The sequence below is a fragment of the Schistosoma haematobium genome, chromosome 1 (genome assembly GCF_000699445.3).
Source record: "Schistosoma haematobium chromosome 1, whole genome shotgun sequence".
Lineage (NCBI taxonomy): Eukaryota > Metazoa > Platyhelminthes > Trematoda > Strigeidida > Schistosomatidae > Schistosoma > Schistosoma haematobium.
The window spans coordinates 59,193,456-59,217,631 of NC_067196.1; the positions used below are offsets into that span (position 1 = coordinate 59,193,456).

Here is a 24,176-nt window from a genome sequence, read left to right on the forward strand (position 1 = left end):
TTGCCGAAATATAGATATAAAAACGGTAGAAAACTAAACTAATTTTAGGCGATTTCATCCATCTTGAAATATGTTAAGAAAACAATCCAAGTGTTTCCTTTTGACAACCAGCATGACAGCGATGCTGCCTTCCCATAAAGAAGGGTGGGGTTAGAATAGGTTGACCCTAAAAATGCAAACTTAGCCTTATCTCACGAATATCCGTTGCTGGCAGTAAGGTCTCAACAAGTACGGGGCTAACACAAAAATTACCCATAAAAAAGTCGTGTGTGATCGGCCTTAAGCAGTTGTCCCTTAGGCACTGAGATCAGGTCACCAAAACCATACATAACCCAATTTTCTTTCAAGTACCTTCAGAATAACCCTTCCACGGTGTGGGCAACCGGGAAGTGATAACCGCCCTCATATCTTTAACAGCACTCAAGACCACTGTATAGATACGCATTTTAAGTTGAGCACGATGAATTGACAATCAATTCTGCAATATTTTGGGCTAAATGTGAACTTTTGGCAAGTTCATGCATAAGAAAATGTTCACTGTTGTACAACATTAAAATTATTACCATGCCTAAACATCAACACATTTTTTTGTTTATCGGATCATCAGTGGTATGTTTGTGTTACATATGTGTAAACAATAAAATTTGCTTAGTGTTAAACTATGCTCATCATATGGACTGAAACTTATCTCCCAAAAACAACCAACACTTTAATGTTGTTTAATATCTCCTAAACGTTTTGTGAACTATTTCATGTTTCATTTAGAGTCATTTCCAAGTGTTCTGATGTATCACATGATCTCTTGTTTATGTAAGAATTTGATTGACAAAAAGATTTATATTGTGATGCACCTGTTAAGAATAATTTTTTGGTCCAATTTTTACTCGTTTTTCAAAGGTAACAGTATAAAAAAGCTATGAAATACCATGTATTGTCAGAATCATTCATTCTTTAGAAATGTTTTCAAACCGGTTTACAATTGCAGTCAAACACCTAGTAGAGTAATACAAATGGGTCTAAATTTGGGCTTAGTCATAAGATATATTTTCTAGCTTTGCGAATAAAAGCGATAGACTTATTGAAGCTAGACATTAAGACTTGGATTGTGGCTCATTGGTCTAGAGGTTCAGCTCCCGTGCGCGGGACTGAAGGTCCTGGGTCCGAATCCCGCGAGTGGGATCGTGGATGCAAATTGCTGAGGAGTCCCATGCTAGGACGAAACGGCCCTTCAGTGCTTTTCAGTCTTCCATGCTGGTTTAGCTTTCATTGATTCATGAATTCAATCATTAATTTACCAGGACGTTTTGACCTGCACTAGACAACATAACAAAGTAATGATAAATACTTTGTTAGTGAATAGATTTTAATCATAATCGGTAAATTTCAGCAAACGATACGTTCCATTGTATGAAGCCCATCATCATTATACTCTGGAATTTTAAATATCTACGAATATTAAAATAATCCTTTTAAAGTGATTACCTCTTGTTCATATTAAAGACTTTTGAAGATCTTCGGATAATGTTTTCGATGCATAGGTTTCAAGGTAATTGAGCATCGTTGCTTGAAACGATAGATAAAAAAGTTTTAAGTATTTCTTATAATGATAAACTAAGTCTTTAAAAGGTATATAAATAAACATTCCCCACTTAACGTATACATTATGGTTATAGAAAATTTGAAATAAAAATAACTGCTACTATATTTGCATATTTGAAAATCAGTTACCTATGGGTTTGAGGAGATCGCTGATCAGTCATAGAAGAATTAACTACGTCCTCAAAGTTAGGGTTCCAATCATTTCCCTACTTATGTAGAAGTAGCTTCAATTGCAAAAATGCAAAAATTGTCTGTCTATAAGCTAACTGTGATTTAACCATCATCAGACTATTTATGTAATTATGAATAAATGTTTATTAAACAAGCATTTATATAAGAATTGTTGAGAGACGTCATCCCTAATACATCAGTAACTGATTACATCACGTAAGATTCTCAATGCTGTTGGTAATCGATTATTCGACGTGATTTTACTTGAATCGAGTCATCTTTTCTAGACATCTATTTTCTACTATAATTCACACTACAGTCATTTTGCCATGGTCAGTTAGCTTCTCGACAAATACCTAACGCATGATGGCAACCGAATGTCAATTAACTATCGTGTTAGATTGCAATCATAACTACGTATAATTATTCCTGATTTGATTCATTTAAACTTCCGAAGTCATATGACTAAAGTTGGGAATTATTCTCCCAGTTTAATAAAAACAGATACTTTTATGATATGTCCTAAGGTGGATCTAAATTATGGAAATCCTAGTAACATCACATAGAATCGAATGAGCAGTCAACTAGTGGAGAAATCTTGTAGGTCATAATCTGATATAATGAAATAATTCCTCTTTATGAATTATTCCGTTTTAGAATCACTAAGAAACAACTAAGCAAAATTACTAAAATATTGGTGTTACGATTTCTGTTTTTTTAGCTGATGAATGAGAAATAATTTTGTTTGAGTAAACCTATCAAAAACACCATTGTAAAAATGTCATAGTGAATAACAAGATCAGTTTTTGCAGTTGTTTCGTAACTACTGTACATAAATTTCAAAAATGACTTGTATTGAATATGTGAGAAATATTTCTTGAGAAACGTTGTCCAACAAAAAAACATAATTGGAACAAAAGTCTTGTCAACTTTTTCAAACTATTTCTTTTTAGGCTAATCACTACTTTATTTGAATTTACGTAATCATTGAATGTGTTAATTGCTTGAGTTTTGTTTCATTATGCCAAAAGGTTTTATTTCAATTCTTATCTTAATTAGTACTGTGTATATAAAAAATCACTAGATGAAATATTTGTGAGATAGTAACTCACTGATGATAGTAGTGAGTGTGTCGCTCAATTTCATGGATTAGTTGAAGTTAGACATTAACACTGTTGGATGCCGGCTCAGTGGTCTAGTGGTTAAGCGTTCGCACACTAGACTGATAGGTCCTGGGTTCGGATGTCGTGGGATGCGGGAATGTGTATGCTCACTTTTGAGAAGTCCCATACTAGGACTAAACGGCCGTCCAATGCTTACAGGTTTTCCATGGTGATCTAACTTCAATTGACTCATGCTCTCAACCATAAAAAAAACTCAATTTTTGAAGCAAAATATTAGCCTATTTGTATATATGACTCGGACCCCAAATAAGTCATGTAGAGATTGGTGTTTTACTGAATCAAAAGTTTATATGCGGTTAAATCTCCAATTTTCAAAAAATTTCTTTGTCATTCTCTGTGTACGAAATTATTTATTACAACATTTAAAAAAATTTTTCACCAGAAAATTAGGATTTAATAAAACAATTACTATGAAGTTTACTTTCCTCTACTGTAATTATAACAAATACCACATGTTTCTTTTGTTCAATAACGTTATGATATCTCTTGATTATTTCGTTCATTTATATATAATGAACGTCTACTTATATTGAGAGTTACTAGAATCAATTTTTAAAAGAGCAAGGTGATTTAATTTAGTGTACACTAGATGCAAAGTTACATTTGCGAAACATTTTATTGATTTATACAAATCAGTACATATTTAGAAGATCTTGTATCTAGAAATTGAAAGGATTTCACTTTTCATTTAACAATGTCGGTTTCACTTTACGGCTGCGAAACATGGTCATTAAGAGTAGAAGATGCTCATAAGCTACTAGTATTTGACCACAGATGCCTTAGAAATATTGCTCTCATCTGCTGAGATCACCGAGTAAGTAATAGTGGTGTTAGATGCAGGGTATTAGGAAATGATGGTTAATCAGTTGATGAGGTTGTGAATGTTCATCGACTGAGATGGTTGAGCGACGTGTTTCGTATGCCTGAACACCGTTTACCACAATACGCAATGCTAACCGGTGTTGGGAATGGTTTGAAGAAAGTTGGGGGCGGCCAAACTGAAACGTGGCATCAGTGCTTGAAGTCACTAAATTTTAGCCTGAGCCATGTTGGTAAATGCAGACTACTTGGTTGTGGTTCGCGTGACTATCGTAACCAATGGTTGGAGACTCTTGGTGACATGGCTCAGAATCGATCACAATGGCGTAGGTGTATACACTCTTTGTATTCCCTTAAACTGTGAGATTAGAATTGCTCTATGTCTTTCTTTCTGTGAACTAATTCTTTCTCCCTGTATCATATCCTTTTCTGCAATCTTTGTTGATATATATATATATATATATATATATATATATATATATATATATATATATATATTGCTACCATTGAAGTAACTAATTCTATGATTTCGGTGTTCATCTTGTTATAGTAATGAGGCATGGCGAATTGGACCGATGCATATTATGCCCTTGGTCTTACGCTATAGCCGACTGACTGACTGTATGTTTTTTCTGGATTACAAAATAAATTTTATTAGTTAAATTAGTTAGTAGAAAAGAGATGATTATGGCTGATCCGTTATAATCTGAATTTAATGATTCAAATGTACAGCTATTGGATTTAAAAAATTTGTATTAATTTGAAGATTGGATCGACAAAAGACAACTTACATAAATCTTAGAGGTAAACTAATATGACATTTATTATAAATTACTTGTCAAGATAATTATGTTTAAAAATGTTGGAAATACTTCTCATTTCCACTTAATATATCCGTATATGTTTCTAAAGTTAAGGACACCACAAGTAACTACTCATTCTTTTATTGAAGAAAAGGTTAAAAATGTAACTAATTGGAAGTTAATTTTTATTAACCAATTCATGAAGTTGTTCTTTTCTCTGAATAATCAAGATTACTAGTATCTAGCAGTTATCATATTAGTGTTGAATTTGTCGACCAAACAAACTACTTTATTTGATAAGTAATTGTGAAATTTCATTAGGTTTTCAATTATAAAGTTATGTTTGTTATCAACATATTTGGTGACGTTATATTGAAATCGCTTGTTGAAATCAGACAAACAAGTTTTAGTGTATTCTTGCTGACCAAATTATGTAATTGTGAGGTATCTATTTCACAAAAACATCTTATCAACCATGTAGATGTATACTTCAAATGAAATTTATTTCACTCTATGTTGTTATTTGGGTTTATATAGTTTAAATGCAGTTTGTATCACAAACTAAAATCAATAATATGTGAAAATCATATTTGAAATAATCTCAGCGACTGAAATTTAAATAATTCCAACGTTTCGTCCAGCTAACTTGTCTGGACTTCTTCAGGGTAATCAATAATAGTTTATTTAAAAATATTGAACATGAACCAGCTGTTACATCCAAGGTAGCGTCTGTCTTCATATACTGTGTACACCTTTGGCTTCTAAGAAATCTGATTTTGATGGAGTTTTGTTCTCTCAGCTGGATGGTTTGGTCGTGGAGCTTTCATCGTTCATGTCGTTCAGAAGAACGATGAAAGCTCCACGACCAAACCATCCAGCTGAGAGAACAAAACTCCACCAAATTCATCCACCTGAGCTACAAATCTTCACCATCTCAAGAAATATGATACCCATTAGCTATCAAGCGGATCATGTCTTCCGAAAATTCTATAATCAATATACATTCTTGATGACGTTATTTTCAAAGACTACTTTAACAAACTTAAATTTAAGCAAAAGAAAACATCCACAGAGGAAAAAAATCTTTAATCATCTTATGTAGTTTTATCGTATCCACAATAAAACTATATAACATTTGTCTTAAATCCATCTTGGATTATCTTTCGATAAAAGAATATTTTACAAAATGATATACTGATCATAAAGTTACATGTGATGGTTTTATTCTAAATCTAAATTCAGTTATTCTAATTAAAATTGACTTAATAACACTTTTATGTACTAATGACCTTAACCACCTGCTTTAAAATTTCACATAGTTCACAATCTGTAAAATAAATAATTATTAATATTATTATTACTAGTAATAGTAGAAGTAGTAGGTGTAGTAGTAGTAGTAGTAGTAGTAGTAGTAGTAGTAGTAGTAGTACTGGTAGTGGTAGTAGTAGTAGTCTTAAAATTACCAGTTTACGAATGTTTCTTAGAAAAAAAATCAATTGTAATTTATTTATTAGAGAAACAGAAAATTTCAATTACATAATTAATAATTATTCCTACAATATTTTTTTATATTTTCAATTTGGTTGAAGCCAATTCTACTACGAGAAAGTTTGAAGTTATTGACAAAATAATTAATTAAATGTAATTTGTTATCAAATTAATAAATAAATAAGATAGAAATTGTTTTTATTTAAAAACAAAACGGAAGTCATTGAGATTGTTTCTAAGGTGAATGAAAGTATGTTGTTTAGCATGTAGATGATTTTTTGTTTTCATATTTACAGTGAAACAAATGTACTATTGAAGATAATCATTTATTTTTGATTGAGATCATGAACTGATTGATATTAGACCACCACTGAAAACCTGGAAGAACTGGACGGCCGTTTCGTCTTACTGTGGGACTCCTCAGTAGTACGCATCCATGATCCCGCTCTAGAGATTCGAACCCAGGGCCTTCAGTCTTGCGTGCGTACGCTTAACCTACTGGACCACTGAGCCGGTATGATCTTAATAAAAAAACGTAACAATCTCCACAACCCTTAAACTGATAGTAATCATTTATGTAATGAAAGAAATTGAATTTTATTCTAACTGTTAATTTGTTTATTTAAAATAAATCAAGGTCATGTTAAGTGATAAGATAAGAATCATGTTATTATCTGTTGATAGATACATTGTCTGTCATCTACTGTTACTAGTATTACATCGGTTACTAATATTTGTTTTATAAGATTGACGATTATTCCTATAATATTCTGCAACATCAAATGTATTTCTAAAGTCTTTCTTTTATATCTAAACTATTGGATAGACTAAACAATGATACTAAAATAAAAGTTAATCAAATCTCATCATAAATAAAGTATAAATTTAATTGAAATATAAACATGTCTTTTGAAGATATTTAGTCATAATAAGAAAAAAACCGCTATAAAGATGAAACGAAAAAAACAGCGCAATTGTAAAGGAAATTCATATAAACATCTTATTTACTATATTCTTAAATTATTTATTTATTTATTTTTGTTGAAAAACGTCATACGATGCTGATTCAATATGGTTCTTGTTGGTCATTTGAAAATAAGCAATGGTCTTAGTAACAATCATCAATTTCTATAGTTGAAATCATGAATCAATTGAAGCTAGACCACCATGGAAAACCTGGAAGCATTGGACGGCATTTCCTGGAGTTCTAGCGAGAAGCCGTGACCAGTGGAGTTCAACCAGGTCTGTTGTGAGATGTCAGCTCACTGAAGACTATGGTGAATGGTGGCGCAATTTCGTGGGTTGGTTGAAGTTAGACATTAACACTGTTGGATGCCGGCTAAGTGGTCTAATTGTTAAGCGCTCTCACGCTAGACTGATAGGTCCTGGGTTCGGATCTCGTGGGATGCGGGAACGTGTATGCTCACTTTTGAGAAGTCCCATACTAGGACTAAACGGCCGTCCAATGCTTACAGGTTTTCCATGGTGATCTAACTTCAATTGACTCATGATTCCAACTATCGGAACCACTAAAATCTCCACAAAACTCATTCTGATAATCATCAATTTATTAATTTCTAAACGTTTGTATTTTTATTCAATACTTAACACTTTGTAAACAATTAATATGATTTTTTTGGTGTTGTATGTACATTAACATCAAGTATGATAACGTATTTAGAAGCTATAATCAAAGCTTCTGTTTTCTAAGTTTTCTTTTTTGAGAAATTATTACTGGAAATTATCTTCTTTATTTACATTCTGTGAAGTCTACATAGATATTTAAGAATTTGTATGACTTAATGAAAAGAGTCGTCGTTCATCAAAATTATTTACATGAATTAAACATAACAACGAGATGATAACAATTAAATCATAAAATAAATATTTCTAACAATATTCCGTAAAAGCTCTTAGATACATTGAATTACATTATAAGAATGTAACGCTGTGTTTTGCAATAGTCCCATCTAAACTTTAGTATAGAGAGAATGTTATACATTTGTTCATGAAGATAATGTTTTTTGGAGATTTTTATTTAAAATAAATCTGGTGACAGTTAAATAGTTTCGTTTTGGCCCTGTTTTAAGTAAAAACAGCAGAGATTTAGAGTTATAATTCTACATCTAAATAGCCTTCTTGAAAGAAAATCTTGATAACGGGCACTGATTTACTGGCTTAATGAATTCAGTGAACGACCAGTTCAATAGTGAATAGTATGTTATCTGTATAAAAATGTTTGTCAATGTTCTTTGAAATGCGCTGGTAATTTCTTAAAATGAGTATTTAAAAAAGAGCGTTAGAAATAAGTAAAAAAAATCACGTTTCTACCCATTTCGTTTTCTGAAATATTAGCATGTGAACATCATACGTTAAAAAGCAGTTAGAGACATCAAACAGCTGTTAAATTTTTTGTTTGACTCTTTTAAATGTTCAAATATCATATGTAACTTAATTTAAGCCGAACGATTTTAACGTTCTGCTTTAAAAATAAAAAAACTGAAAAGTTACCAAACAAAAACACCTATTGCCGTGAATATCAAAAAAGTGACTTACCATAGACATGCCTTATTTTTCAAATTCCCTTACAATATTTGTTCATTCTGTTAGTGGTATTTTTGTTTTGTTTCTTTTTTTCTTTTGAATTCAGTCGAGATCAAGATGGATTAAAATATTTTAAGTAATAAAATGATTTCACAAACATATATGTATAATTATTTTCACGAGCTTGATTATTATTAATTGTCAATATGATCATTATATTACCAGAAATGTTAGAGTACTATACTTCTATATCTTATGGATAGAATCATTGGTAACATAAAGCTAAATATTTAACTTGAATCAACTTCACGAAAATAAATCAGTTGGATTTAATTCATTTTGTGTTATCAAAACATTTTCTTTTCGGAAATAGGGTAACAAACGTATATATATATATATATATATATATATAAAATATACACCTTACAATAATCTTTAGTAGTGGGCTGGACGTAGAAAATATATTAAAATAAAAGCCTTACAGCTAGTACACCACATGATATTAAGTTCACTGATTTTCTGAAAGTTTTGAAAAAGAAGATGCTTATTGGAAATGACCTTAGATAGTTTCATGTACTTCAACATATAAGGTAAATATATATAAAACATTATTTAAATAATTTTGTTTTGTTTTGTTTTGAAGGGGGAAGATATAACTTACACTAACATTTTTCAACAGTTGAGATCATGAGTCAATTGAATCTAGACCACCATGAAAAACCTGGACTCATGATCTCAAACTGTTGAAATTACCACAATCTTTACAAAACCCCTTCTGATACTAATCAACATGTGCTCACTAGTAACTGGCTTCAAGAGATATATCCTGGAGTTCTAGTGAGAAGCAGTGACAAGTGGAGTTCAATCGGGTCAGTTGTGAGATAGTAACTCACTGATGACAATGGTGGATGTGTCGCTCAATTTCGTGGATTAGTTGAACTTAGACATGAGCACAGTTGGATGCCGGCTCAGTGGTCTAGTGGTTAAGCGCTCACGCGCGAGAGTGATAAGTCCTGAGTACGGATCCCGCGAGGCGGGATCGTGGATGTGCACTACTGAGGAGTCTCACAATAGTACAAAACAGCCGTCCAGTGTTTCCAGGTTTTCCATGGTGATCTAGCTTCAATCGACTCATGATCTCAACTGTTGGAATTACTACAATCTCCACAAAACGCTTTCTGATACTAACATTTTTCTTAATTTTTCAGACACTATTTCCTTATTATTATTATTATTACTATAAATGACTAGTCAATCTAAATGATACAGTGAATACGTTTTTTCAAAACTGATGTTTAATGTAAACAATAACCAAACTTTTATTACCTGTGTTGATATACTACTTTTTCATGTTTTATATGAACACTATTATACTACTAACAGAATATGATTATTTGAAGAAGAAGAAGAAGAAAAATAAAAATAAGATGAATATGAAATGGGTAATTATAATTAGGAAAAAGAACGAGGATTAAGAATTTGTTTAGTTTATTAAATCATTTTCATGTGAATAAATAAACAAACGTAATGTATGTATAATGGTTAAATATGATATTTTTGAATTGTAATGTATAACATTAAGTTAAATAAAGAGGATTGCCTTTAAATAAAAATTTATGCTTTCATTATGAATAAATCATTTCGGTTTGACATAAATCTTCATGTGTCAATATTGTGAACAGAGTACAATCAGTTCTGTCATTATATATTTATGTATCATATGGTCACATGATAAATTACACTTTTACATTCGAAATTGCTTTTACGTTTTTGTATTCAAAAGACAATTTTAAAAAAATCCTTGAATTAATTATTGAATCACTGGATGATCGGATTGATCTGTCTTGCATCAGTTGTTTGAGTTTTCTCATTGACGTTTAGGAATCTTAAATTCTGGAATGAAGATATACCCAACTGATGAGTTCGAAATATAGCAAAAATGTAAGTCCTGGATTCTATTGCTAGCCACCATTCATCTCGTCTAATGATGATGGTACCTATACAGAAATAATGCTCCCATTTTTTATGTTTGATAATTTTTTTTCTTAGATTATTTGATCATCACTAAAATTCAATGTTACATTCAAAAATGATATTTATTTTACCACAAAGGTGATAAGGTCATTTCTAAAAGTGTGAACTATGGTCTATATGACTTAAGTAAATTATTTAGTAAAAGAATATGAATCTAAGTGATATTTCGTTCTCTGAGCTGAATGGTTGAAACATAAAGAATTCATTGTTATTCTAATGTTTATCCTGATGACGTTTCTTGGTAGAATAGTGAAACTTATCAATTAAATTATCTAACTCAAAGAAAAAAGATTTATCCATAATCATGCACTTGAGATTCATTTCTTCTCCGTTATCTAATAATTTAAATTACTAACATATATTTTACATGTGATCAGACTGCCAATAGATTGTTTATTACGTATAGACTCATCTATTTTTCCTAATATTCGTAATAATATTTTGCATGATATATCATGGATACTGAAAGTAGTGTTATTTTATGAGAGCAGCTAACATCTAGTATGTAATTTGTGATAGATTATTTATCAAGGTATTGAAAGTTATTCAGCTTACTCGATTTAAACCTATATATTCTTTCAAAAAGTCTACTAAATTTTGGAAAATCCATAGTTACTGATCATGAGTACTCTCTGGCCTTGAGTTGTCAATGTAAAACAAAACGTAATCCAGTACATAATAAACGCGTAAAACATGCTTATCAGAAACCTAATTTTCAGAGCAGAAAATCAATTCAACAATTTCGGGTCTTTGAAAAAGTAGATTGAAATCATAATAAGTAAAACATCCAATAAATTCATAATCATAAAACTCACGTCTCATTATAAATTTAAGGGAAATAAACCTAAGAACTAAAGTTATCTAAAATGAGTACAATTTTTTTAAGTAAATTAAAATGATTACAGGTAGAGTTGAAAAATAAACCCATACTTTGTGTTAAATAGTACTGAAGTCTCAACTCGATTATATTTGTCACTTTAATTGGCCAAACATTATTACTATTAGCTGGATAAATTTTAACTTATAAGTGTACTTTATTGGAATGATTTATATTTCAGTCTTGAATCATACATATATTTTATTATTGTCACTATTCTAAAAATACTGCACAGAAATAGAAACCATTATCATTGAAAAGATACTATCGATTAGACTTAGTTGCTTATAGTATATCTATACAAAGAAAAGAGAATAAGGTAAAGAGAAATATTGTTATTATTTTTCCTACTTTACCATAACAGCAATAATTCATACTGATATGTTTGTATGTGGATATACGGATTCAAGAAGTAATAAATTGATTACATGGATTGAAATCATAAGAAAACACTACTTTTCACATTTCATATTATGTATTTATTTCAAAATAATGACTGGTATTTCTGGATAAATTTAAACGAACCGCCTATGTTTCAAACATATATAATAATTATATATTACGTAATTACGGGACAGACAATTGTATGTAAATCAGACTCATATAGTTCAAAGTGATTAAGTTTATAGAAAGAATATTTTCTGTCTGATATTGAATATTATCAGAAGGGGTTTGTGGAGATTGTAGAAATTTCACAGATTGAAATCATGAGTTCATTGAAGCTAGACCACCATGGAAAACCTAGAAGCACTGGATGGCCGTTTCGGGGCTCCTCAGCAGTGCGCATCCACGATCCCGCACCCCTCGAGATTCGAATCCAGGACCTGTCAGTCTCGCACCAGGCGCTTAACCAACTAGACCACTGAGCCGGCCGGCATCCAACGGTGTTAATGTCTAACTTCAACCAGCCGTTGATATTGAATAACAAACTTTTCATCTCACAATTTGATAACATCGAATCTAACTTGAGATATAACCACGAAGTAAATTTAACAAAGAGTTAACGTCATCTGGAATTAAAACAAAACAACCATAAGCATTTAGACTTAATGATATACCTGATAATGGTTTTTTTATACTCAGAGATGAATGTAGCTAAAATGTGACACTACCAAATCATTCTCTTTATAGGTTTATCCTAAATAACCCTATTTTTAAAAAAACAAACAATCATTTGAAAAAAGAAAACGTTTCATAGTACTTCAGTTCATGATGTTTTTTTTTCTTTTTTGGTAATCATAAATAGAATTCAACGTTTCGTTAATACATTTTCAGTAACGGCAATGTTCTCTTTTCTGGTCATTTATATTCAAAACTTGTTTATTTATTTATTTTTCTAACAACAAATATCCAGTTTATGATAATCAAAGTTCAATTTACAAAATTCAATTTAACATAAACACACAAGTGTAAAAATATAAAATAAAAAATAAAATTGTAAATTTTAAAAAAACCCATTTTATTTAGCGCCATTTTTGGTAGAATATAAATTTTATATATTGATAAAATATTGTTATCCATCTTTCAGGTAAAACAGTATGTTCATTTAAGGTGACAATAATATAATTAACAGTTTATATGATCAGGAATTGAAATAGAATAGATAGTTCGAGCTTTAGAAAAACAAACAAACAAACGAAAACAATCTATTTTTATTACATGATGGAAGAGTATGCAAATCCCTATAAATAAATAAACAAATAAAGAAAGAAAAAACAACTGAAACTTCATATGTAAAGAAGTCATTAAACTGTGAAAAATTATTTATTATTTTTCTTAAGAATACAGGTGGTCCATTATGCTATGTATATTTATAAGAAATAAACTGTAATAAAAAGATATGTATGAAGAAAAAATAACAACAGTACACAGTAGATCTGTTAGAAAATGTCTCATTAGAAATATTTTCAGCCAAGTGAAAGTTTGTAATTCGTATATAAAGTAAGATGTATGTTCTTTATAAAAAAAGCACTGGTCATGTTGAACCTTACTTACTTACGTTTGTTACTTCTGTTGGAAGAGCATAATACTCTCACTAACATTCTCCATCTAACTCAGTTCTGAACAATCCTTTACCGTTCATTCCAGTTGTTATTCATTCTATTTATATCTAATTATAAATATATTTTGTTATATTCCAATGAGTAGTAAAATTGTATTTCTGACGTTTCGTGACTTATTGTAAGCCGCTTCTTCGGAGTGTCTATACAAATGACATTAAATTGGTTAAGTCACGAAATGTCAGAAATACAATTTTTTTACTCATTGGAATATAAAAAAATATATATTTATTATTAACTCTCTACCCGATGCTCAATTTAATTGAAACTATCAAGTTCAAACTTGGTATGGATACCTATTGATGTCTGTTTTGAATTCTTGGCGCAGTGTGTTATTTGGTCTTTCTCTTTTCTGTTTACTTTCAGGATTCCAAGTTAGTTCACACCTCGTGATTTAGTTTGATGATTACCTCAGTGTACATCCTATCCACCTCCAACGTCTTTTTCTAAGTTCCTCTTCATGTGGGAACTATATTGTTCTCTGCCACAGCGGGTCATTGGTAATGGTATCCGACCGACGGATCTGGAGCATCTTGTGTAGACAATTGTTTATCAATATTTGTACCTTTGTGATGATGGTTGTGGTAGTTCTCGAAGTTTCACCTCCGAACAGTAGAACTATCTTGACGTTCATATTGAAGATTCTCACTTTGATATTGGTTGACCGTTGTTTCAAGTTCTATTTGTTCTTCAACTGTAGGAATGCTACCTTTGCTTTGCTGATCCTCGCATTTACGTCTGCATCTGATTCTCCACGTTCATCGACGATGCTACCCAGATAAGTGAATGATTCCACCACCTCCAGAGTTTCTCCATCAAGTGCGATTAGGTTGATGTTCTCTGTGTTATATTTGAGGATCTTTCTTTTTCTCTTTTGTATGTTGAGGCCTACTGATACAGAGGCTCCTGCTACACTGGCTGTCTTTATCTGCATTTGTTGGTGTGTATAGGATAGAGGAGCCATGTCATCTGCAAAGTCCAAATCTTCTAACTGATTCCACGCTGTCCATTGTATTCCGTGCTTTCCCTCAGATATTAAAATCTTCATAATTCAGTTGACGGAGAGGTTTCCATGAAGTTCTCCTATCCATGCTGTCAAACGCTTACTCATGGTCAATGAAGTTAATATATAGTGATGAGTGCCACTCGATTGATTGTTCAACGATGATCCGTCTGTGCAAGACCGAACCTTATGGAATCCAACCCGTTGATCTCGAAGTTGAGTGTCTTCTGAGTCTTTCACCCGGTTCTGCAACAATTTGTTAAAAACGTTCCCTGGTACTGACAGTAATGTGATGCCTCTGTAGTTCTCACATTTGCTCAGATCTCCTTTCTTTGGTATCTTGATGAGGTGTTTTTCTTTCCAATCTGTTGCCACTTGTTCTTCCTCCCAAATCTTCCTGAATAGCACGTGAAGTATACGTGCAGTTACTTCTGTGTCTGACTTTAGAGCCTTAGGTGGCACATTGTCAGGTTCTGCTGCTTTCGCGCTCTTGATTTGTCTGATGGCCATCCTGATTTCTTCTGTCGTTGGTGGAGTGAGATCTACAGGAAGGTCTGTAGGTGCTGCTTCGATGTCCGGTGGTTTCAATGAAGCTGATCTATTCAAGAACTCCTCGAAGTATCCTACCCATCTGTTCCTCTGTTCTTGAATCTCGGTGATTGTCTTGCCTTCTTTTTCCTTGATCAGTCTCTCTGGTTTACTATATTTCCCTTCTAGTTTCTTTGTTGTGTCACATAACTGTCTTATATTTTCTTCTTGTTATTTCGGAAACGCTTATCACTTATACTCGGAACGAGGGGCCTCTGCAATTCCCACGATGCGAAAGTAAGAACACAAAGACTGGTATAAGTGATGATTTATTAACCACAAAACACGACGACGACGACCGTAGTAGAAATTATACTCATTTATATATTGATTGTACATCCATTTTGATTAATAATTAGGATGAAATCACATATATGAAAAATACTTAGAGTTATAAGAAATCACATACTGAGCATAGTTCATGTCAATGGAACACAAGAATCTCGCATATTATACAGAATAAATTATCATACGAGAAAAGAAAACAAACACTACATTGAGTAATCACTATATTGAATCAAAGCGGAAGTAATCTTGAGCAAAACTCATAATGAGTAAATCAATCGTAATTTGACTTTTTTCCAACAGATCACTCCTCTTGAAGCTTCCACATATTTCTGCTTGTCAGCTTTAATGCTCTTCTTTACTTGCTTCTTTGCTTGTGTATTCAGCTTGTGCCTTGACTTTCTCTACTCGTGTTTGGCTGTTGTTAATCGCTGTCTTCTTGTTCTTCCTTTATTGAATCTTGTCCAGAGTTTCTGTAGAGATCCATTCCTTATGATGATGCTTGTTGCGACCCGACACCTCTTGACACGTTGAAGTTAGTACTTTTTTGATTCCTTCCCAGTTGTTTTCCATAGTATTTCCTTCTCCCAGCAGATCCTGTAAGGCTTGAAAAATGCTGATGAGAGTTGTCTTGAATTGGCTGAGTTTTTTAATATCTCGTAGAAAGGCTATAATTGATTGCAGCCTCTCATAGAACTGTTCTTCGTCATTGCTATCATTAGAGGGTGCATAATATTGGACAATATTCATTGTGATTTCTTTCATTTTTGATTTGAATGATGCTGGATGATCCTGGATCCATAAGATTCCTATTCAATAAGTGCTTTACGTGCATCTTTGGAAAACATTAAAACAACGTGATTGTGTAGAGCATTTTCTTCCTCGTGACCAGAGTACAGCAGCATCTCTTCCGTACCTAACTTTTGCTTTCCAGTTTAGATCCAATGGGTTTCACTTGCTCCAAGAACTGTCAAATTGTATCTCATCATTTCCGTTACTATTTGACTGGTCCTTCCGGTCATGTTGAATCATACACTACATGATTAACATGTTTATTTGATTTTGTTTCTTCATCTAAACTCAGAGTCGATTTTTTCATAAAACAACTATTATTCACTATCAAAAAAACTCATTTTAAAAGGTCATGATCAATTTTCTTTTAATAATCAAGTAGTTCAGTCAACTTCTATGTCGATTATATACAACAAGGGCTGATTAGTGATTTGCAATGATAAATTATATTAATCAATATATTTATTTTTTTAATTAGTAAATAAACTGATTAAACCCAGCAACTTAAATAACTTTACACAGTTTTCCTCTGATATGTAATCCATACTATTTCATGATCTCAATCAAAAACTTAATAATCTCCACAACCCCTATACTAGCAATTAACATGTGCTCACTAGTGACTAGCTTCGTGAGGGAATTCTCGGAGTTCTAGTGAGAAGCCGTGACCAGTGGAGCTAATTCATATCGGGTAGAGACAGGTATCTACCTCAGTACAATGGAAGTTGGTCGCGCAATTTCGTGGATTGGTTGATGTTAGACACTATCACCATTGGATGCCGGCTCAGTGGCCCAGTAGGTTAAAAGTTCGCCCGCGAGACCGAAGGCCCTGGGTTCGAATCACGCTCGCATGATCGTGGATGCACACCGCTGAGGAGTCCCACAATAGGACGAAGCGGCCGTCCAATGCTTCCAGGTTTCCATAGGTGGTCTAAGATCAACCGGCTCATGATCTCAATCAAAAACTTAATAATCTCCACATCCCCTATACTAGTATACTGTTTCCATTGTATATAAATATACATTTTTATCAAATTATTTATTTATTTATTAAAGTATCCTTTTTAATTATTAATTTTAGATTTAATTCAAAAAAATATTGGAATAAAATTCAAAGACAATGATGATAATAATAATTTTTCGCAAATGATTATTATGCCAAAAACATCTTCAATTTATTTAGTGAAAAATCGGTAAGTGTCGTATAATTATAAATGTATTAAAATAAATATGAATATCTAAAATTGATTCAGTTTATTAAGGGCGTTAAAATATTATATATATATATATATATATATATATATATATATATATATATATATATATATATATATATATATAGGAAAGGACCCAGTAGATAAGTGGTTAACGCGATGTCCTTTAAAGTAAACGGTACTGGTTTCGAGTTCCAGAGTGAACATCAACTCTTTGATACAGGTAAATCCAGCTGAGTCCCAAAATAGGACGAAACACGCGTCCTGAATTCCACTGTAAGACACTATCCATCTTTGCTTATAATGCCTGTAAATTAAGTCAGTATCGAGGCAATCCGCAAAAGATGCGCATATTCTAATAAGAGACTGATCAATTGCAATCCTAATAATCAATTGAAAGTTTCAAGTAAACAATACCAAGTGAATTTATATATATGATATATACCACTGAATAGTAAAAATTAGGTTGACAATATGATTACAAACGACGTTATTTTATTAAACTTTAAATAAAGCTCTCAATATAACTTCGGAGTCACACATTTTATTTAGCTAGCGTTGAATTGTAGCTATTTAATTTTGTTCAACAATATAATCATCCATAATAATACAGTTAGATGTTAGTGGTGAATAAGTAATAAAAAAGAAGTAGATCTATAACAGTTTGATACATAGGTTTGTTAATTTTTAGTGACTATAACTACTAAGATGTCTGGAATGATTATATCTAAAATGACCAATGGTCCACTAACATTCGTCTAATACATTTATGCTTGTTACTATGGTACGAACATACTTAAATGATAATACTATATTTGGAAATTCTATTATTAGTTCTTATTAAACCATTGTATAGTAACAAACATGTGGTTTGAAATATGCGAACTTACTAAATACAACCTTTCTGGTCTTTTGAAATCCAACATGTTAAAAAGTGGTCATACAGTAAGACATAAACTTTATGATTTTTTTTTCCACAAAAGTTAGAAATTACTTGTTTTCACGAGCAAACTCAGAACTAAGAAACTTTCAAAGATTTTCATTGAAATTAAAAGTTATTTATTTATTTTCTCCATCATAAGAAAGATGAAAGAAAGCACATGGAGTTAGAAGCTTTCCTGAACTTTACTAAGGACATTAATCAGTTTGAAGTTAATTTGAGTTATATTATTACCGTTAACTTAAGTCTTCATCGTATGTCTTATAGATGAATGAAACGTTCTACTGTCTTGAAAATGCTTCTCTAAGCTTTACAAATAATATCATTGAGGTTTAAAAATTGAGTTTGATATACATCAGACTGGAAATTTTGTAAAACATCAGAAAAATCATATATTCAGCAATTAACTCTTAAATAATTTGTTTTTATTTAAATGTCGCTACACAGAGTAGTTTCTGGAACATTAAATTAGTAACTAGCAGGTATACCGAGTTTGTAAAACTCACTTTCAAAAGCAAAAAACTGATCCATTAGTGAAACTGGGTTTTCATAAATTTTAGAAATAAGTTCATATACAATACCTTTACTATGATCATTCAAGCGAAATTATTTATCGTTGGGTTTGCTATAAACTACGACATGATGGTATGTAAATGGATAAGGAATTAAAATAAATATTATTAATACTAATATTAACAGCTGTCTACGTAATTTTATTGTTAAACTTGCTATCCCATGACCATTTCTACTAGCGTATTGTTATATAAAAGAAACTGATTGCTATGAGTATAACGTTTATTGTTAAATAAGGTAGACATAAACAGTTCATCTGTATCTTGATCGTTAAATAAACATCACATATCATCTGAAAAGTTTGAAGTTATACTACTATTAAAACTAAAGGATTTACTGTAATACTTGTTAAGCGAAACGATTTATAATAACAAAACGGTGAAATGTGGATTGTGAAGATTTCTAGGGGAAAATAAAATTTAACCATGTTTCTAAAGAGTAAATACTCCTAAAATAAGTCGTAAAGTATATACTCATTGTCTAAATTATTTTAGCTTCACTGTAATAATATATTCATTTAAACTTTAAACTAAAAAACGACCAGTCTAATAGTTTTAACAGTAAAAGGTTGTGGAGATTGTTGATTTTCGTTGAAGTCATGAACTGATCAATGTTAAATTATCATTGAAAATCTGGAAAGAAACGGCTGTCTAGTGCTTCTAGGTTTTCAATGGTGGTCTAACATTGATCAGTCTATAGTTTCAATGAAATAGTAATTTTATGTTTTTGAGGTGTTATGAGGATAAATTTTAAACATCATTATTCAAGTATTATGTATTGCCAGGTACTTTAGTCAAATCTCTTCTATATTAAAGAAAAATATACTGAAATATGATACAAAATAAAATATGAATGTCAGGTAACTTAAATCTGTTTCTTTATAGTTTATTTTCTTTATCTACATAACTGTATGGTCTAGTCAATTTATTTATTTTATTTAATAATTTTTTACAACTAAACTTGTGTCAAAAAGGCATGCTGTGAAAAGTGTCTTTAGGTGGTAATCTTGGCCCACCTACTGAGGGACATAGAGGTACTTTCGCTTAGCGCATCAACATTCAAAAATAACTAAGTAAATTAAGTACGACACAGCAATATTACAATCTTATATATCATAATTTGTTATATAGTAAAATTATTTAGGCTTCATCAAGAGAGTTTTAGAAGCCAATTCAATGTCAGAAATATTATTTCCAATACAATGAAGTAACAAAACATTTGGCGCTATTTCATTTAATATATATTGATGTATTGACCAAGTAAATAGCATATGTAATAATGATGATCTTCTTCTTCTTCTTCAGAAAGATGATGAATACTGTTTAGTCTTGGCTATAAATTCGATATAAATAGGGAAACTCTGAATGATGATATGAATTAAAATCAACCATCAGACTTCTAGAAATTTGAGTTTCAAGGTTATTTTCATAGTAGAATATGCGAGAACCAGTTGTACATTTAACAACATGACTAACATTTCTTTAGTGTTGTAACAAGAATGACCAAATCTTGCATTTAATAATTTTCAGAACTGTCGTTTCTCACAGAAATGAAACTTAGATATTGTAAGTCATGCATCACGTTCTGTAATGCAAATGTATATCGTTTATTATCTTAAGAGCTGTGTAAACATAATGCCTCAATATTACATGGAATTCATCGGGGCCTGTAACCCAACAATGTAAATGTTTGCAGAAAATACATGTTAAAGATAGTGAGACTCGTTTCTAGCTAAGCTAGAGCGTTAAACGTAAATATATTTCTTGTTATACCATTACATTAAATGTCTGGACAGATACCTATCTAAATACAATTTAAAATAAAATAGTATTTACACTTAATTATCAGTTGGAAAACAAGTTGTATCGATTAGATATTTCCTCATGTATTAATGTTCTTTCAAATTACAACCAGAATCATTTCCAACTTCACCTATATTTTATTCTCAATGACAAGTTTTAAACTACCAATGATTGAACGAATAACCAACTATTTTTATTACTCCGTTCATAGTTACTGCACTACAAATTTATAAATCTATACTTCATAGATGTAAACTTAAACAATAGTTCAAAACCAGCTAACTCATTCAAATTATCAATGTTTTTATAAATGAATTCAATATAAAATTAATATGAAGCTCATTACTCTAACATTAAATTATTCAAATATAGTTCTCATGATTTTTACTTTTGCTTACACAAACATATCTTATTCATTATATATCTAGGTTCTTACAATCTATGTATACAAACTAAGTAATGAAAAAACCTAACATTCATGATAATGCTATTATTGTATTCAATATTATAATGGTTATATCGCCTAGATGAATACAGTAACCAACGCTATGTACTTACATAATAATAATAATAATAATAATAATAATAATAATAATAATAATAATAATAATAATGATGATGATAATAATAATAATAATAATAATAGTCAGTAAGAGGTTCTTTGTTTCAAACTATGACTATAACCGGCCGGCTCAGTTCTCTAGTGGTTAAGCGCTCGCACGCGAGACTGATAGGTCCTGGGTTCGAATCTCGCGGGGTGCGGGATCGTGGATGCGTACTGCTGAGGAGTCCCATACTAGGACGAAACGGCCGTCTAACGCTTCCAGGTTTTCCATGGTGGTCTAGCTTCAATTGACCCATGATTTCAATCAGTGAAATTTCTAAAATCTCCACAAACCCCTACTGACTATAACTATTTATTGAAAAATTAAACTCAGACTTAAAAACATCATAAAGTCATCTGTTAGCACTAAATATTTTTATTGTTTGTTTTTGTTTTTAAAACAAAAATTAAAATGAATTTGATATCATGTATCTGCATCAGTTTCTTTCAAGTTTGACTATCCAAAACATTTCAGTTTTCAGCAATGAATTATTTAGAATAGACATAACTATTTATTAATAAAAACATAAACAAGTTTTTGTGGCTTATATATGCATTAGGTAATAAAATTTTTAAAAAAACAATCAAATTTGATTTGTTTTACTGAATGTCACTTTTTCTATAAATGGATCATAATCACTAACCAGTCAAGAATGAAAATGAAGGTTATTGGAAAACGAACATTGTTATGTGTCTAATTGCTATGAACATGTAATATTTACATGCATTTTTTATATCTGAGATTATTTTGTAATTATCAATTGAAACAGGGTACAAAATTGACATTAATACAGTTTTTAGAAGGTTGTATAGAAAAATGGTCAAGGATGAATTCTCAAGTTTATTAAAGGCTTAGCTATTCGTAAATTTAACCCCTATCCCTTATGTGTACAAAAACAATTTGTCGTAACCTTGAATTTACCCTGGTAATCCTTAAGTCATTCTATGGCCTAGGATAACGCGACAATTTCTTATTTCTTTTTATACGATGAAAAATTGTTTCTCTCCACTTTGTTACTTTTTACTTGAACTTTCATTTAATTGGCCTTCATTAATTTTTATATAAAATGCCCTGACAAGTAAATGTTTGACCAGATTGTTTGAAATGTATAGTGCAAATACATCACATTTTTCATATCAACTCCATCTTCTCATTGTTCTATCGAAATTTATAAAAGGGACTAATTGCTTTAGATCATAAGATAATCAAAGTGAAGTATAGTAAATAGGTTGTTTTTTGATAACAAAATTAGAAAATAGTTTATATGTAACTAATATTCTATTCGACTGGTGACTACAATAGTTGAGTGAATAATTTGTTAAAAGAATGATGTCCCGAAACTTATCTCGGTAGTTAAGAGAAACAATTTTTGATCATTTACTAACTGGACGAATGAATAACTAGATACTTAATTAGGATAATATGATAATAAATTACTTTTCAGATAACTACTAGCCAATCAAAGATGAAAATGAAGGTTACTGGAAAACAAATATTGTTATATGTCTAATTGCTATATACAAGTAATATTTACATGGAGTTTTTATATCTGAGATTATTTTGTAATTACCAAATATAATACTGATTAAAGGTGTTAACAAATCACACGGTATTTTCATTCAATTATATATGATTGCAGTAGATTGTCAAATCATAGTAGAATGTGGTCGGTAGACATGGAGGAAAAATATTACCTTTCAGGCCCTACAGTACTAGAGAAGAATGTTGTTAATAGTACCATTGATAATAACCATTAAATGTATCGATTAATGTGAAAACTTCTATGAGTTGATGTCTGCTATTTCTTTTTCCAACTAAAATGGTCGGAGCCATGTTATGTAATATTTGAATGACCACAATTCCCTCATGTTTGCCGATTTAATGTGCAAAATAATCTATATTGGGGCATCTTATTATATCATATTTTACATCGCTGTGAAATCGTCACAGATCTAGTGACAATCTAGATTAGCATGAGTAAGAGCAGTCTGTAACTTATTCAGTGATCATTATATGTTCTAAACAGTAGAGCATTTGAGAAAGCCATGTAAGTAGATTATATTATGCATTTCGGTGACATCTCTGACTGTAAAAGTGATTCAGACACAAGGAATTCTAGACGAATCCCAAGTCTATTAAGATTATGGTCGCACCTCGTTATCAGCGGATATGTAAACCTAGTACAACCTAATGCATATCCTATTCGGAAATCTAAAATCTAAGATAAAAAATCATAATAGCATGTTACATGGCCTAATAAAGTTATTGAAAAGTATATCAACATAATTTGATTTTCATCAATAACTAAATGCATGAGAATAGGCACTAGCTAATGAGTGATTTGTTGTATAGAAAAAATAAAAAAGGCTTATACATCATTATAAATGAAAAATAATATATTTGTAATATCCCAATGAGTAGAAAATTAGATTTTCTGACGTTTCGTGACTTAGTGTAAGCCACTTCTTCAGAGAATAAATAACCAAATTAAAATTAGTTCAAGTTTAAATAGTACAACGGAACAATGCAAGAGTAATATTGGATCAATCAAAAACAGGTCTGAACAAGTTGATGTCATGTCATTTCTGTCAAGGTGATTCATAAGTGATATGTATATAAATTTGTGTGTGTATGTATGTGTGCATTGTTTAAGAATGGAAACTTGTGTGACCTTTATGGTAAGAAAGGATAGAGTTTAAATTTGTAATATAGTGGTAAGGCCTTCTTTCTATATTAATGATTCGAATGAAATGCCATGGATTGGTACTGCAGTTCTACCATACCGTCATGGCACA

At 31.1% G+C, this 24,176-nt stretch overlaps 1 protein-coding gene across 1 annotated transcript in view; it reads left to right on the forward strand.

Moving 5' to 3' along the window:
• SEMA6A_1 (Semaphorin-6A) overlaps positions 1 to 24,176 on the forward strand; it is a 91,061-nt gene that overhangs the window by 25,424 nt on the left and 41,461 nt on the right. Inside the window, exon 3 of the mRNA XM_051209212.1 lies at positions 17,329 to 17,440. Coding sequence (XP_051074644.1) covers positions 17,329 to 17,440 — 112 coding nt within the window. The remainder of the gene's footprint in view (positions 1 to 17,328; positions 17,441 to 24,176) is intronic.